The sequence below is a fragment of the Eptatretus burgeri genome, chromosome 17, assembly GCF_056783735.1.
Source record: "Eptatretus burgeri isolate ZD-2024b chromosome 17, Ebu_testis_v1, whole genome shotgun sequence".
Taxonomy (NCBI): Eukaryota; Metazoa; Chordata; class Myxini; order Myxiniformes; family Myxinidae; genus Eptatretus; species Eptatretus burgeri.
In genome coordinates this window covers 60,347,857-60,364,821 of record NC_140977.1, presented here as the reverse complement: position 1 = coordinate 60,364,821, position 16,965 = coordinate 60,347,857, and the positions used below count along the sequence as shown (strand labels likewise).

General features: G+C 58.1%; 1 protein-coding gene across 9 annotated transcripts in view; it reads right to left on the bottom strand.

Moving 5' to 3' along the window:
- LOC147010272 (uncharacterized) overlaps positions 1 to 12,701 on the bottom strand; it is a 223,358-nt gene extending 210,657 nt beyond the window's left edge. For 8 of the 9 annotated variants that reach the window (XR_015052753.1, XM_085861338.1, XM_085861343.1 and 5 more), the window contains exon 1: positions 12,429 to 12,697. Coding sequence is in view for 8 of the 9 variants with exons in the window: in XM_085861338.1 (XP_085717464.1) it covers positions 12,429 to 12,535 (107 nt within the window). In the remaining variant the exon portion in view is untranslated. Of the gene's footprint in view, positions 1 to 12,428 lie in introns of all 9 variants that reach the window. The other variant, XM_085861342.1, reaches the window with a different exon arrangement.
- Positions 12,702 to 16,965: the final 4,264 nt, after the last annotated feature.

Here is a 16,965-nt window from a genome sequence, read left to right as displayed (position 1 = left end):
AAAACGTTTTACCGCTAGCCGACACGGCCTTCCAAACAGCACACGCACGGACCGACACGGCCTCTCCAAACAGCACACACACGGGCCCACACGGCCTTCCAAACAGCACACAGACACGCACGGACCGACACTGTCTTCCAAACAGCACACACGGACCAACACGGCCTTCCAAACAGCACACACGGACCAACACGGCCTTCCAAACAGCACACACGGACACACACGGACCGACACGGCCTTCCAAACAGCACACACGGACACGGACACGCACGGACCGCTTCATTCTTTATTTACCTCAGCAAATAAAGTTATTTTTATTTATTTATTTTATTATTAATAAATTGTCGATTTCCAACCTGTCCGTGTTTGTCCTTTCCTTCAAGTGGTCGAGCATTGTTCGAACAGAGATAGACTGGGAGGTAATTACCACAGATTTGACCAAAAAATCATCAGCACGCACCAGCGATTAAAACGCTCGGCCGCCTTAATTAAAATCTAATCAGATAATATTGGTTCTTTGCCGAGGGCGCACTCCCCGCTCAGGCAACCACGTGACCTCGAGTTAAACATAATTAGACGGCGGACACTGGAACTCGTGGTTAACTGGGTGGCGTTCGTAGTTTTAAAACAACCCACCGTACCATAACGCCAATTGTGAGCGGTGGCCCCAGGTCCGGCTACACCGAGGACAACCGGGGATTAATCCCCGAGTGACAAGCTGGTGAGTGTTTCGGTATCTGCCACCGTAACAATATATATGCGCACGCACACGCACACGCACACGCACACGCACACGCACACGCACACGCACACGCACACGCGCACACACGCACACACGCACACACGCACACACGCACACACGCACACACGCACACACACACACACACACACACACACACACACACACACACACGATTCGGCTATTCCAGCCACACCCATAGCTGAGAGGTGTACAACATCAAGCACACAGCCATACAATCTCCATAGACAAATATAAGCAGTTAAGTAGAATGGGCCACACTGAAGAGCTCAGTGACTTTCAACGTGACATCGTCATAGGATGCCACCTTTCCAACAAGTCAGTTCATCACATTTCTGCCCTGCAAGAGCTGCCCCGGGCAACTGTAAGTCCTGTTATTGTGAAGTGGAAACGTCTCAGAGCAACAACAGCTCAGCCGTGAAGTAGTAGGCCACACAAGCTCATAGAAAGGGACCACCGAGTGCTGAAGCGCGTAGCGTGGAAAAATTATATGTCGTCGGTTGCAACACTCACTACCGAGTTCCAAACTGGCTGTGGAAGCAACGTCAGCACAAGCACTGTTCGTCGAGAGCTTCATGAAATGCGTTTCCAAGGCCGAGCAGCCGCACACAAGCCTAAGATCACCATGCGCAATGACAAGCGTCCTCTGGAATGATGAATCACGCTTCACCATCTGGCAGTCCGATGGACAAATCTGGGTTTGGAGGATACCAGGAGAACGCTACCTGCCCAAATGCATAGTGCCAACTGCAAAGATTGGTGGAGGAGGAATAATTGTCTGGGGTTGTTTTTCATGGTTCGGGCTCGGCCCCCAGAGTTCCAGTGAAGGGAAATCTTCACACGACAACATGCAATGACATTCGAGATGATTCTGTGCTTCCAACATTGTGGCAACAGTTTGGGGAAGGCCCTTTCCTGTTTCAGCATGACAATGCCCCCATGCACAAAGCGAGATCCATCCAGAAATGTTTTGTCAAGATCGGTGTGGAAGAACTCGATTGGCTTGCACAGAGCCCTGACCTCAACAACATCAAACCCCTTTGGGATGCATTAGAACGCTGACTGGAAGCCAGACCTTATCGCCCAACATCAGTGCCAGCCTCACGAATACTCTTGTGGCTGACGGAATGGAAACAAATCCCTGCAGCAATGTTCCAATATCTAGTGGAAAGCCGTCTAAGAAGAGTGGAGGCTGTCATAGCAGCAAAGGGGGGACCAACTCCACATTGATGCCCATGATTTTGGAATGAGACGTTGGATGAGCAGGTGTCCACATACTTTTGGCAATATAAATGAAATTTTTAAACGCGCGCACGCACGCAGGCTTTTACCCTAATGATGCCCCCATTGCATCGAATCTCACAGATATAGATGTTTATCACCATTTAATCTCCTGATATCGAAGGAAACACCTTTTGTGCTCTCAGTAAAAGCATTGTTTCTTTCTTCATCAAACATATGAATGGGTATATTTGAACAGAAGTAGCACTTTTGAAGAGTGGAGAAGAAGCCGCTCGGTCAAACAATGCACTTCATCTCGAATGTATGATGTACATTAAATTATCCCGATTCCTCCATCACACATCCCTCAACCCGCAACGCTCTTTTTGAAGGAACATCATTGCGTGTCCATTTTCCCCAGACGTAATGCCCACTGCCTCCCAACCGCAACAGCATATGTACAGGCCGACACGGCCTTCCAAACAGCACACGCACGGGCCGACACGGCCTCTCCAAACAGCACACACACGGACCGACACGGCATTCCAAACAGCACACCCACAGACCGACACGGACCGACACGGACCGACGCGGCCTCTCCAAACAGCACATGCACGGGCCAACACGGCCTTCCAAACAGCACACGCACGGGCCGACACGGCCTTCCAAATAGCACAGGCACGGGTCGACACGGCCTTCCAAACAGCACACGCACGGACCGACACGGCCTTCCAAACAGCACACGCACGGACCGACACGGCCTTCCAAACAGCACACGCACGGACCGACACGGCCTTCCAAATAGCACAGGCACGGGTCGACACGGCCTTCCAAACAGCACACGCACGGACCGACACGGCCTTCCAAACAGCACACGCACGGACCGACACGGCCTTCCAAACAGCACACGCACGGACCGACACGGCCTTCCAAACAGCACACGCACGGACCGACACGGCCTTCCAAACAGCACACACACGGACCGACACACGGCCTTCCAAACAGCACACTCACGGGCCGACACGGCATTCCAAACAGCACACGCACGGACCAACACGGCATTCCAAACAGTACACACACAGACCGACACACGGAGCGACACACGGCCTTCCAAACAGCACAGTCACGGACACACACGGACCGACACGGCCTCTCCAAACAGCACACGCACGAACCGACACGGCATTCCACAGCACATGAATGAGCCGACACGGCATTCCGAACAGCACACGCACGGGCCGACACGGCCTCGCCAAAGAGCACACGCACAGACCGACACGGCCTCTCCAAACAGCACACGCACGGACCGACACGGCCTCTCCGAACAGCACACGCACGGACCGACACGGCATTCCAAACAGCACACGCACGGACCGACACGGCATTCCAAACAGCACACGCACGGACCGACACGGCATTCCAAACAGCACACGCACGGACCGACACGGCATTCCAAACAGCACACCCACGGACCGACACGGACCGACGCGGCCTCTCCAAACAGCACACGCACAGGCCGACACGGCCTTCCAAACAGCACACGCACGGACCGACACGGCCTTCCAAACAGCACACGCACGGACCGACACGGCCTTCCAAACAGCACACCCACGGACAGACACGGACCGACACGGCCTCTCCAAACAGCACATGCACGGGCCGACACGGCCTTCCAAACAGCACAGGCACGGGTCGACACGGCCTTCCAAACAGCACACGCACGGACCGACACGGCCTTCCAAACAGCACACGCACGGACCGACACGGCCTTCCAAACAGCACACGCACGGACCGACACGGCCTTCCAAACAGCACACGCACGGACCGACACGGCCTTCCAAACAGCACACGCACGGACCGACACGGCCTTCCAAACAGCACACGCACGGACCGACACGGCCTTCCAAACAGCACACGCACGGACCGACACGGCCTTCCAAACAGCACACGCACGGACCGACACGGCCTTCCAAACAGCACACGCACGGACCGACACGGCCTTCCAAACAGCACACGCACGGACCGACACGGCCTTCCAAACAGCACACGCACGGACCGACACGGCCTTCCAAACAGCACACACACGGACCGACACACGGCCTTCCAAACAGCACACTCACGGGCCGACACGGCATTCCAAACAGTACACACACGGACCGACACGGCCTTCCAAACAGCACACACACGGACCGACACACGGCCTTCCAAACAGCACACGCACGGACACACACGGACCGACACGGCATTCCAAACAGTACACACACGGACCGACACGGCATTCCAAACAGTACACACACGGACCGACACGGCCTTCCAAACAGCACACACACGGACCGACACACGGAGCGACACACGGCCTTCCAAACAGCACACGCACGGACCAACACGGCATTCCAAACAGTACACACATGGACCGACACACGGAGCGACACACGGCCTTCCAAACAGCACACACACGGACCGACACACGGCCTTCCAAACAGCACACTCACGGGCCGACACGGCATTCCAAACAGTACACACACGGACCGACACGGCCTTCCAAACAGCACACGCACGGACCAACACGGCATTCCAAACAGCACACACACGGACCGACACACGGAGCGACACACGGCCTTCCAAACAGCACACGCACGGACCAACACGGCATTCCACAGCACATGAATGAGCCGACACGGCATTCCGAACAGCACACGCACGGGCCGACGGCCTCGCCAAAGAGCACACTCACAGACCGACACGGCCTCTCCAAACAGCACACGCACGGACCGACACGGCCTCTCCAAACAGCACACGCACGGACCGACACGGCATTCCAAACAGCACACACACGGAGCGACACACGGCCTTCCAAACAGCACACGCACGGACCAACACGGCATTCCAAACAGTACACATACGGACCGACACACGGAGCGACACACGGCCTTCCAAACAGCACACTCACGGACACACACGGACCGACACGGCCTCTCCAAACAGCACACGCACGAACCGACACGGCATTCCGAACAGCACACGCACGGGCCGACGGCCTCGCCAAAGAGCACACGCACGGGCCGACGGCCTCGCCAAAGAGCACACGCACGGGCCGACGGCCTCGCCAAAGAGCACACGCACGGACCGACACGGCCTCTCCAAACAGCACACGCACGGACCGACACGGCATTCCAAACAGCACACGCACGGACCGACACGGCCTTCCAAACAGCACACCCACGGACCGACACAGACCGACGCGGCCTCTCCAAACAGCACACGCACAGGCCGACACGGCCTTCCAAACAGCACACACGGACCGTCACGGCCTCTCCAAACAGCACACGCACGAACCGACACGGCATTCCGAACAGCACACGCACGGGCCGACGGCCTCGCCAAAGAGCACACGCACGGGCCGACGGCCTCGCCAAAGAGCACACGCACGGGCCGACGGCCTCGCCAAAGAGCACACGCACGGGCCGACGGCCTCGCCAAAGAGCACACGCACGGACCGACACGGCCTCTCCAAACAGCACACGCACGGACCGACACGGCATTCCAAACAGCACACGCACGGACCGACACGGCCTTCCAAACAGCACACCCACGGACCGACACAGACCGACGCGGCCTCTCCAAACAGCACACGCACAGGCCGACACGGCCTTCCAAACAGCACACACGGACCGTCACGGCCTTCCAAACAGCACACACGGACCGACACGGCCTTCCAAACAGCACACCCACGGACAGACACGGACCGACACGGCCTCTCCAAACAGCACATGCACGGGCCGACACGGCCTTCCAAACAGCACAGGCACGGGTCGACACGGCCTTCCAAACAGCACAGGCACGGGTCGACACGGCCTTCCAAACAGCACAGGCACGGGTCGACACGGCCTTCCAAACAGCACAGGCACGGGTCGACACGGCCTTCCAAACAGCACAGGCACGGGTCGACACGGCCTTCCAAACAGCACACGCACGGACCGACACGGCCTTCCAAACAGCACACGCACGGACCGACACGGCCTTCCAAACAGCACACGCACGGACCGACACGGCCTTCCAAACAGCACACACACGGACCGACACACGGTCTTCCAAACAGCACACACACGGACCGACACGGCCTTCCAAACAGCACACCCATGGACAGACACGGACCGACACGGCCTCTCCAAACAGCACAGGCACGGGTCGACACGGCCTTCCAAACAGCACAGGCACGGGTCGACACGGCCTTCCAAACAGCACAGGCACGGGTCGACACGGCCTTCCAAACAGCACACGCACGGACCGACACGGCCTTCCAAACAGCACACGCACGGACCGACACGGCCTTCCAAACAGCACACACACGGACCGACACGGCCTCTCCAAACAGCACACGCACGAACCGACACGGCATTCCACAGCACATGAATGAGCCGACACGGCATTCCGAACAGCACACGCACGGGCCGACACGGCCTCGCCAAAGAGCACACGCACAGACCGACACGGCCTCTCCAAACAGCACACGCACGGACCGACACGGCCTCTCCAAACAGCACACGCACGGACCGACACGGCCTCTCCAAACAGCACACGCACGGACCGACACGGCATTCCAAACAGCACACGCACGGACCGACACGGCCTTCCAAACAGCACACGCACGGACCGACACGGCCTTCCAAACAGCACAGGCACGGGTCGACACGGCTTTCCAAACAGCACACGCACGGACCGACACGGCCTTCCAAACAGCACACGCACGGACCGACACGGCCTTCCAAACAGCACACGCACGGACCGACACGGCCTTCCAAACAGCACACACACGGACCGACACACGGCCTTCCAAACAGCACACTCACGGGCCGACACGGCATTCCAAACAGTACACACACGGACCGACACGGCCTTCCAAACAGCACACACACGGACCGACACACGGAGCGACACACGGCCTTCCAAACAGCACACGCACGGACCAACACGGCATTCCAAACAGTACACACACGGACCGACACACGGAGCGACACACGGCCTTCCAAACAGCACACGCACGGACACACACGGACCGACACTGCCTCTCCAAACAGCACACGCACGAACCGACACACACGGACCAACACGGCATTCCAAACAGCACACGCACGGACACACATGGACCAACACGGCATTCCAAACAGTACACACACGGACCGACACACGGAGCGACTCACGGCCTTCCAAACAGCACACTCACGGACACACACGGACCGACACGGCCTCTCCAAACAGCACACGCACGAACCGACACGGCATTCCACAGCACATGAATGAGCCGGCACGGCATTCCGAACAGCACACGCACAGACCGACACGGCCTCTCCAAACAGCACACGCACGGACCGACACGGCCTCTCCAAACAGCACACGCACGGACCGACACGGCCTCTCCAAACAGCACACGCACGGACCGACACGGCCTTCCAAACAGCACACACGGACCGTCACGGCCTTCCAAACAGCACACACGGACCGACACGGCCTTCCAAACAGCACACCCACGGACAGACACGGACCGACACGGCCTCTCCAAACAGCACATGCACGGGCCGACACGGCCTTCCAAACAGCACAGGCACGGGTCGACACGGCCTTCCAAACAGCACAGGCACGGGTCGACACGGCCTTCCAAACAGCACAGGCACGGGTCGACACGGCCTTCCAAACAGCACAGGCACGGGTCGACACGGCCTTCCAAACAGCACACGCACGGACCGACACGGCCTTCCAAACAGCACACGCACGGACCGACACGGCCTTCCAAACAGCACACGCACGGACCGACACGGCCTTCCAAACAGCACACGCACGGACCGACACGGCCTTCCAAACAGCACACGCACGGACCGATACACGGCCTTCCAAACAGCACACGCACGGACCGACACGGCCTTCCAAACAGCACACACACGGACCGACACACGGTCTTCCAAACAGCACACACACGGACCGACACGGCCTTCCAAACAGCACACCCATGGACAGACACGGACCGACACGGCCTCTCCAAACAGCACAGGCACGGGTCGACACGGCCTTCCAAACAGCACAGGCACGGGTCGACACGGCCTTCCAAACAGCACAGGCACGGGTCGACACGGCCTTCCAAACAGCACACGCACGGACCGACACGGCCTTCCAAACAGCACACGCACGGACCGACACGGCCTTCCAAACAGCACACACACGGACCGACACGGCCTCTCCAAACAGCACACGCACGAACCGACACGGCATTCCACAGCACATGAATGAGCCGACACGGCATTCCGAACAGCACACGCACGGGCCGACACGGCCTCGCCAAAGAGCACACGCACAGACCGACACGGCCTCTCCAAACAGCACACGCACGGACCGACACGGCCTCTCCAAACAGCACACGCACGGACCGACACGGCCTCTCCAAACAGCACACGCACGGACCGACACGGCATTCCAAACAGCACACGCACGGACCGACACGGCCTTCCAAACAGCACACGCACGGACCGACACGGCCTTCCAAACAGCACAGGCACGGGTCGACACGGCTTTCCAAACAGCACACGCACGGACCGACACGGCCTTCCAAACAGCACACGCACGGACCGACACGGCCTTCCAAACAGCACACGCACGGACCGACACGGCCTTCCAAACAGCACACACACGGACCGACACACGGCCTTCCAAACAGCACACTCACGGGCCGACACGGCATTCCAAACAGTACACACACGGACCGACACGGCCTTCCAAACAGCACACACACGGACCGACACACGGAGCGACACACGGCCTTCCAAACAGCACACGCACGGACCAACACGGCATTCCAAACAGTACACACACGGACCGACACACGGAGCGACACACGGCCTTCCAAACAGCACACGCACGGACACACACGGACCGACACTGCCTCTCCAAACAGCACACGCACGAACCGACACACACGGACCAACACGGCATTCCAAACAGCACACGCACGGACACACATGGACCAACACGGCATTCCAAACAGTACACACACGGACCGACACACGGAGCGACTCACGGCCTTCCAAACAGCACACTCACGGACACACACGGACCGACACGGCCTCTCCAAACAGCACACGCACGAACCGACACGGCATTCCACAGCACATGAATGAGCCGGCACGGCATTCCGAACAGCACACGCACAGACCGACACGGCCTCTCCAAACAGCACACGCACGGACCGACACGGCCTCTCCAAACAGCACACGCACGGACCGACACGGCATTCCAAACAGCACACGCACGGACCGACACGGCCTTCCAAACAGCACACCCACGGACCGACACGGACCGACGCGGCCTCTCCAAACAGCACACGCACAGGCCGACACGGCCTTCCAAACAGCACACACGGACCGACACGGCCTTCCAAACAGCACACCCACGGACAGACACGGACCGACACGGCCTCTCCAAACAGCACAGGCACGGACCGACACGGCCTTCCAAACAGCACAGGCATGGGTCGACACGGCCTTCCAAACAGCACACGCACGGACCGACACGGCCTTCCAAACAGCACACGCACGGACCGACACGGCCTTCCAAACAGCACACGCACGGACCGACACGGCCTTCCAAACAGCACACGCACGGACCGACACACGGCCTTCCAAACAGCACACGCACGGACCGACACACGGCCTTCCAAACAGCACACGCACGGACCGACACACGGCCTTCCAAACAGCACACGCACGGACCGACACGGCCTTCCAAACAGCACACACACGGACCGACACGGCCTTCCAAACAGCACACACACGGATCGACACGGCCTTCCAAACAGCACACGCACGGACCGACACGGCCTTCCAAACAGCACACGCACGGACCGACACGGCCTTCCAAACAGCACACACACGGACCGACACACGGCCTTCCAAACAGTACACACACGGACCGACACACGGACTTCCAAACAGCACACGCACGGACCAACACGGCATTCCAAACAGTACACACACGGACCGACACACGGAGCGACACACGGCCTTCCAAACAGCACACTCACGGACACACACGGCATTCCACAGCACATGAATGAGCCGACACGGCATTCCGAACAGCACACGCACGGGCCGACACGGCCTCGCCAAAGAGCACACGCACAGACCGACACGGCCTCTCCAAACAGCACACGCACGGACCGACACGGCCTCTCCAAACAGCACACGCACGGACCGACACGGCATTCCAAACAGCACACGCACGGACCGACACGGCCTTCCAAACAGCACACCCACGGACCGACACGGCATTCCAAACAGCACACGCACGGACCGACACGGCCTTCCAAACAGCACACCCACGGACAGACACGGACCGACACGGCCTCTCCAAACAGCACATGCACGGGCCGACACGGCCTTCCAAACAGCACAGGCACGGGTCGACACGGCCTTCCAAACAGCACAGGCACGGGTCGACACGGCCTTCCAAACAGCACACGCACGGGTCGACACGGCCTTCCAAACAGCACACGCACGGACCGACACGGCCTTCCAAACAGCACACGCACGGACCGACACGGCCTTCCAAACAGCACACGCACGGACCGACACGGCCTTCCAAACAGCACACGCACGGGTCGACACGGCCTTCCAAACAGCACACGCACGGACCGACACGGCCTTCCAAACAGCACACGCACGGACCGACACGGCCTTCCAAACAGCACACGCACGGACCGACACGGCCTTCCAAACAGCACACGCACGGACCGACACACGGCCTTCCAAACAGCACACGCACGGACCGACACGGCCTTCCAAACAGCACACGCACGGACCGACACGGCCTTCCAAACAGCACACGCACGAACCGACACGGCATTCCGAACAGCACACGCACGGGCCGACACGGCCTCGCCAAAGAGCACACGCACAGACCGACACGGCCTCTCCAAACAGCACACGCACGGACCGACACGGCCTCTCCAAACAGCACACGCACGGACCGACACGGCATTCCAAACAGCACACGCACGGACCGACACGGCCTTCCAAACAGCACACGCACGGACCGACACGGCCTTCCAAACAGCACACGCACGGACCGACACGGCCTTCCAAACAGCACACGCACGGACCGACACGGCCTTCCAAACAGCACACGCACGGACCGACACGGCCTTCCAAACAGCACACGCACGGACCGACACGGCCTTCCAAACAGCACACACACGGACCGACACGGCATTCCAAACAGTACACACACGGACCGACACACGGAGCGACACACGGCCTTCCAAACAGCACACGCACGGACACACACGGACCGACACTGCCTCTCCAAACAGCACACGCACGAACCGACACACACGGACCAACACGGCATTCCAAACAGCACACGCACGGACACACATGGACCAACACGGCATTCCAAACAGTACACACACGGACCGACACACGGAGCGACTCACGGCCTTCCAAACAGCACACTCACGGACACACACGGACCGACACGGCCTCTCCAAACAGCACACGCACGAACCGACACGGCATTCCACAGCACATGAATGAGCCGGCACGGCATTCCGAACAGCACACGCACAGACCGACACGGCCTCTCCAAACAGCACACGCACGGACCGACACGGCCTCTCAAAACAGCACACGCACGGACCGACACGGCATTCCAAACAGCACACGCACGGACCGACACGGCCTTCCAAACAGCACACCCACGGACCGACACGGACCGACGCGGCCTCTCCAAACAGCACACGCACAGGCCGACACGGCCTTCCAAACAGCACACACGGACCGACACGGCCTTCCAAACAGCACACCCACGGACAGACACGGACCGACACGGCCTCTCCAAACAGCACAGGCACGGGTCGACACGGCCTTCCAAACAGCACACGCACGGACCGACACGGCCTTCCAAACAGCACACGCACGGACCGACACGGCCTTCCAAACAGCACACGCACGGACCGACACGGCCTTCCAAACAGCACACGCACGGACCGACACACGGCCTTCCAAACAGCACACACACGGACCGACACGGCATTCCAAACAGTACACACACGGACCGACACACGGAGCGACACACGGCCTTGCAAACAGCACACTCACGGACACACACGGACCGACACGGCCTCTCCAAACAGCACACACACGGACACGCACGGTCTGACACGGCCTTCCAAACAGCACACACAGACAGACAGACGTCCCGTGGCGGATCCTCGTTGTACACGAGGGACAGCGATCACCAGAGGACGTGAAGGAGTGAACCCGACCCCGCGAACTCCCAAACCCCCGACCCCGCGAACCCCCGAACCCGACCCCAAAACGCGAACCCCCGAACCCCCCGACCCCGCGAACCCGACCCCAAAACGCGAACCCCCGAACCCCCCGACCCCCCTGACCCCCCTCACCCTGGCTCCTCGCACCAGCTCCGGGTAGTAGAACTCAGCACACTTATTATCGCTCGGCTCCCCGAGTTCCAGCTCAAACCGAAGCGTCCCAGAGCTCTCCTCTCCATCCTTTTTCTTCTTCAGAAAGGGTCCGGATAAAGTGGTGATTGGGGCTCGTTTTGTCTCCGCCATTCTCCCTTCAAAGGAGCTGCGAGAATTGAGCGCGTTCTCCTCACAAAAACCCTGCGGCCGCCATGCCGCGCCGTGTGCGCGCGCTCCTCGCGCATGCGCACAACGTATTTATGAACCGCGCGGGGGGTTCTGGGATCTCGGAAGCTTTCTCCAACCTCCGTTGTTTTCTCCTCACGAATTGTTAGAAGCGATTTCTCGTCACGGTAATCCTTACGGTGTTTCCCGTGGTGAGTTCGTCTGTCCCTACAGGTCGCGTTTAAAACACATTTTGCTGTTGGATATAAAAAGATGCACTGGATGGATCTCTGCTTATACAGCGCCCTTCGTCACTGGCCTTCCGTTTTATCGAACAGAAAAAAAATCCACAGAATTTTCTCATTAAATGGTTTTTGGAAACCTCACCATTGTTGCAAATATATTATTCTGTCCCATTGAGAACAGTTTCGTCCTTCCAACAAAACCGTTTCATCCCATCCAACTCACTTTATTCCACCCCCCCCCCCTTCCCAACTCTCACACTTTATCCCACCCCCCTCCCTTTCCCAACTCACACTTTATCCCACCCCCTCCCTTTCCCAACTCACACTTTATCCCACCCCCCTCCCTTTCCCAACTCACACTTTATCCCACCCCCTCCCTTTCCCAACTCACACTTTATCCCACCCCCTCCCTTTCCCAACTCACACTTTATCCCACCCCCTCCCTTTCCCAACTCACACTTTATCCCACCCCCCTCCCTTTCCCAACTCACACTTTATCCCACCCCCTCCCTTTCCCAACTCACACTTTATCCCACCCCCTCCCTTTCCCAACTCACACTTTATCCCACCCCCTCCCTTTCCCAACTCACACTTTATCCCACCCCCTCCCTTTCCCAACTCACACTTTATCCCACCCCCCTCCCTTTCCCAACTCACACTTTATCCCACCCCCCTCCCTTTCCCAACTCACACTTTATCCCACCCCCTCCCTTTCCCAACTCACACTTTATCCCACCCCCCTCCCTTTCCCAACTCACACTTTATCCCACCCCCTCCCTTTCCCAACTCACACTTTATCCCACCCCCTCCCTTTCCCAACTCACACTTTATCCCACCCCCCTCCCTTTCCCAACTCACACTTTATCCCACCCCCTCCCTTTCCCAACTCACACTTTATCCCACCCCCTCCCTTTCCCAACTCACACTTTATCCCACCCCCTCCTTTCCCAACTCACACTTTATCCCACCCCCTCCCTTTCCCAACTCACACTTTATCCCACCCCCTCCCTTTCCCAACTCACACTTTATCCCACCCCCCTCCCTTTCCCAACTCACACTTTATCCCACCCCCTCCCTTTCCCAACTCACACTTTATCCCACCCCCTCCCTTTCCCAACTCACACTTTATCCCACCCCCTCCCTTTCCCAACTCACACTTTATCCCACCCCCTCCCTTTCCCAACTCACACTTTATCCCACCCCCCTTTCCCAACTCACACTTTATCCCACCCCCTTTCCCAACTCTCACACTTTATCCCACCCCTCCCTTTCCCAACTCTCACACTTTATCCCACCCCCTCCCTTTCCCAACTCACACTTTATCCCACCCCCTCCCTTTCCCAACTCACACTTTATCCCACCCCCTCCCTTTCCCAACTCACACTTTATCCCACCCCCTCCCTTTCCCAACTCACACTTTATCCCACCCCCTCCCTTTCCCAACTCACACTTTATCCCACCCCCTCCCTTTCCCAACTCACACTTTATCCCACCCCCTCCCTTTCCCAACTCACACTTTATCCCATCCCCCTCCCTTTCCCAACTCACACTTTATCCCACCCCCCTCCCTTTCCCAACTCACACTTTATCCCACCCCCTCCCTTTCCCAACTCACACTTTATCCCACCCCCTCCCTTTCCCAACTCACACTTTATCCCACCCCCCTCCCTTTCCCAACTCACACTTTATCCCACCCCCCTCCCTTTCCCAACTCACACTTTATCCCACCCCCTCCCTTTCCCAACTCACACTTTATCCCACCCCCTTTCCCAACTCACACTTTATCCCACCCCCTTTCCCAACTCTCACACTTTATCCCACCCCCTCCCTTTCCCAACTCTCACACTTTATCCCACCCCCTCCCTTTCCCAACTCACACTTTATCCCACCCCCCTCCCTTTCCCAACTCACACTTTATCCCACCCCCTCCCTTTCCCAACTCACACTTTATCCCACCCCCTCCCTTTCCCAACTCACACTTTATCCCACCCCCCTCCCTTTCCCAACTCACACTTTATCCCACCCCCTCCCTTTCCCAACTCACACTTTATCCCACCCCCTCCCTTTCCCAACTCACACTTTATCCCACCCCCTCCCTTTCTCAACTCACACTTTATCCCACCCCCCTTTCCCAACTCACACTTTATCCCACCCCCTTTCCCAACTCTCACACTTTATCCCACCCCCCTTTCCCAACTCACACTTTATCCCACCCCCTCCCTTTCCCAACTCACACTTTATCCCACCCCCTCCCTTTCCCAACTCACACTTTATCCCACCCCTCCCTTTCCCAACTCACACTTTATCCCACCCCCTCCCTTTCCCAACTCACACTTTATCCCACCCCCTCCCTTTCCCAACTCTCACACTTTATCCCACCCCCCTTTCCCAAATCTCACACTTTATCCCACCCCCCCTTTCCCAAATCTCACACTTTATCCCACCCCCTCCCTTTCCCAACTCTCACACTTTATCCCACCCCCTTTCCCAACTCTCACACTTTATCCCACCCTTTCCCAACTCTCACACTTTATCCCACCCCCTTTCCCAACTCTCACACTTTATCCCACCCCTCCCTTTCCCAACTCACACTTTATCCCACCCCCTCCCTTTCCCAACTCTCACACTTTATCCCACCCCCTCCTTTCCCAACTCTCACACTTTATCCCACCCCTCCCTTTCCCAACTCTCACACTTTATCCCACCCCCTCCTTTCCCAACTCACACTTTATCCCACCCCCTCCCTTTCCCAACTCACACTTTATCCCACCCCTCCCTTTCCCAACTCACACTTTATCCCACCCCTCCCTTTCCCAACTCACACTTTATCCCACCCCTCCCTTTCCCAACTCACACTTTATCCCACCCCTCCCTTTCCCAACTCACACTTTATCCCACCCCCTCCCTTTCCCAACTCACACTTTATCCCACCCCCCTCCCTTTCCCAACTCACACTTTATCCCACCCCCTCCCTTTCCCAACTCACACTTTATCCCACCCCTCCCTTTCCCAACTCACACTTTATCCCACCCCCTCCCTTTCCCAACTCACACTTTATCCCACCCCCTCCCTTTCCCAACTCACACTTTATCCCACCCCCTCCCTTTCCCAACTCACACTTTATCCCACCCCCTCCCTTTCCCAACTCACACTTTATCCCACCCCCTCCCTTTCCCAACTCACACTTTATCCCACCCCCTCCCTTTCCCAACTCACACTTTATCCCACCCCCTCCCTTTCCCAACTCACACTTTATCCCACCCCCTCCCTTTCCCAACTCACACTTTATCCCACCCCCTCCCTTTCCCAACTCACACTTTATCCCACCCCCTCCCTTTCCCAACTCACACTTTATCCCACCCCCCTCCCTTTCCCAACTCACACTTTATCCCACCCCCTCCCTTTCCCAACTCACACTTTATCCCACCCCCTCCCTTTCCCAACTCACACTTTATCCCACCCCCTCCCTTTCCCAACTCACACTTTATCCCACCCCCTCCCTTTCCCAACTCACACTTTATCCCACCCCCTCCCTTTCCCAACTCACACTTTATCCCACCCCCTCCCTTTCCCAACTCACACTTTATCCCACCCCCTCCCTTTCCCAACTCACACTTTAACCCACCCCCTCCCTTTCCCAACTCACACTTTATCCCACCCCCTCCCTTTCCCAACTCACACTTTATCCCACCCCACTCCCTTTCCCAACTCACACTTTATCCCACCCCTCCCTTTCCCAACTCACACTTTATCCCACCCCCTCCCTTTCCCAACTCACACTTTATCCCACCCCCTCCCTTTCCCAACTCACACTTTATCCCACCCCTCCCTTTCCCAACTCACACTTTATCCCACCCCCTCCCTTTCCCAACTCACACTTTATCCCACCCCCTTTTCCCAACTCTCACACTTTATCCCACCCCCTTTCCCAAATCTCACACTTTATCCCACCCCTCCCTTTCCCAACTCTCACACTTTATCCCACCCCCTTTCCCAACTCTCACACTTTATCCCACCCCCTTTCCCAACTCTCACACTTTATCCCACCCCTCCCTTTCCCAACTCTCACACTTTATCCCACCCCCTTTCCCAACTCTCACACTTTA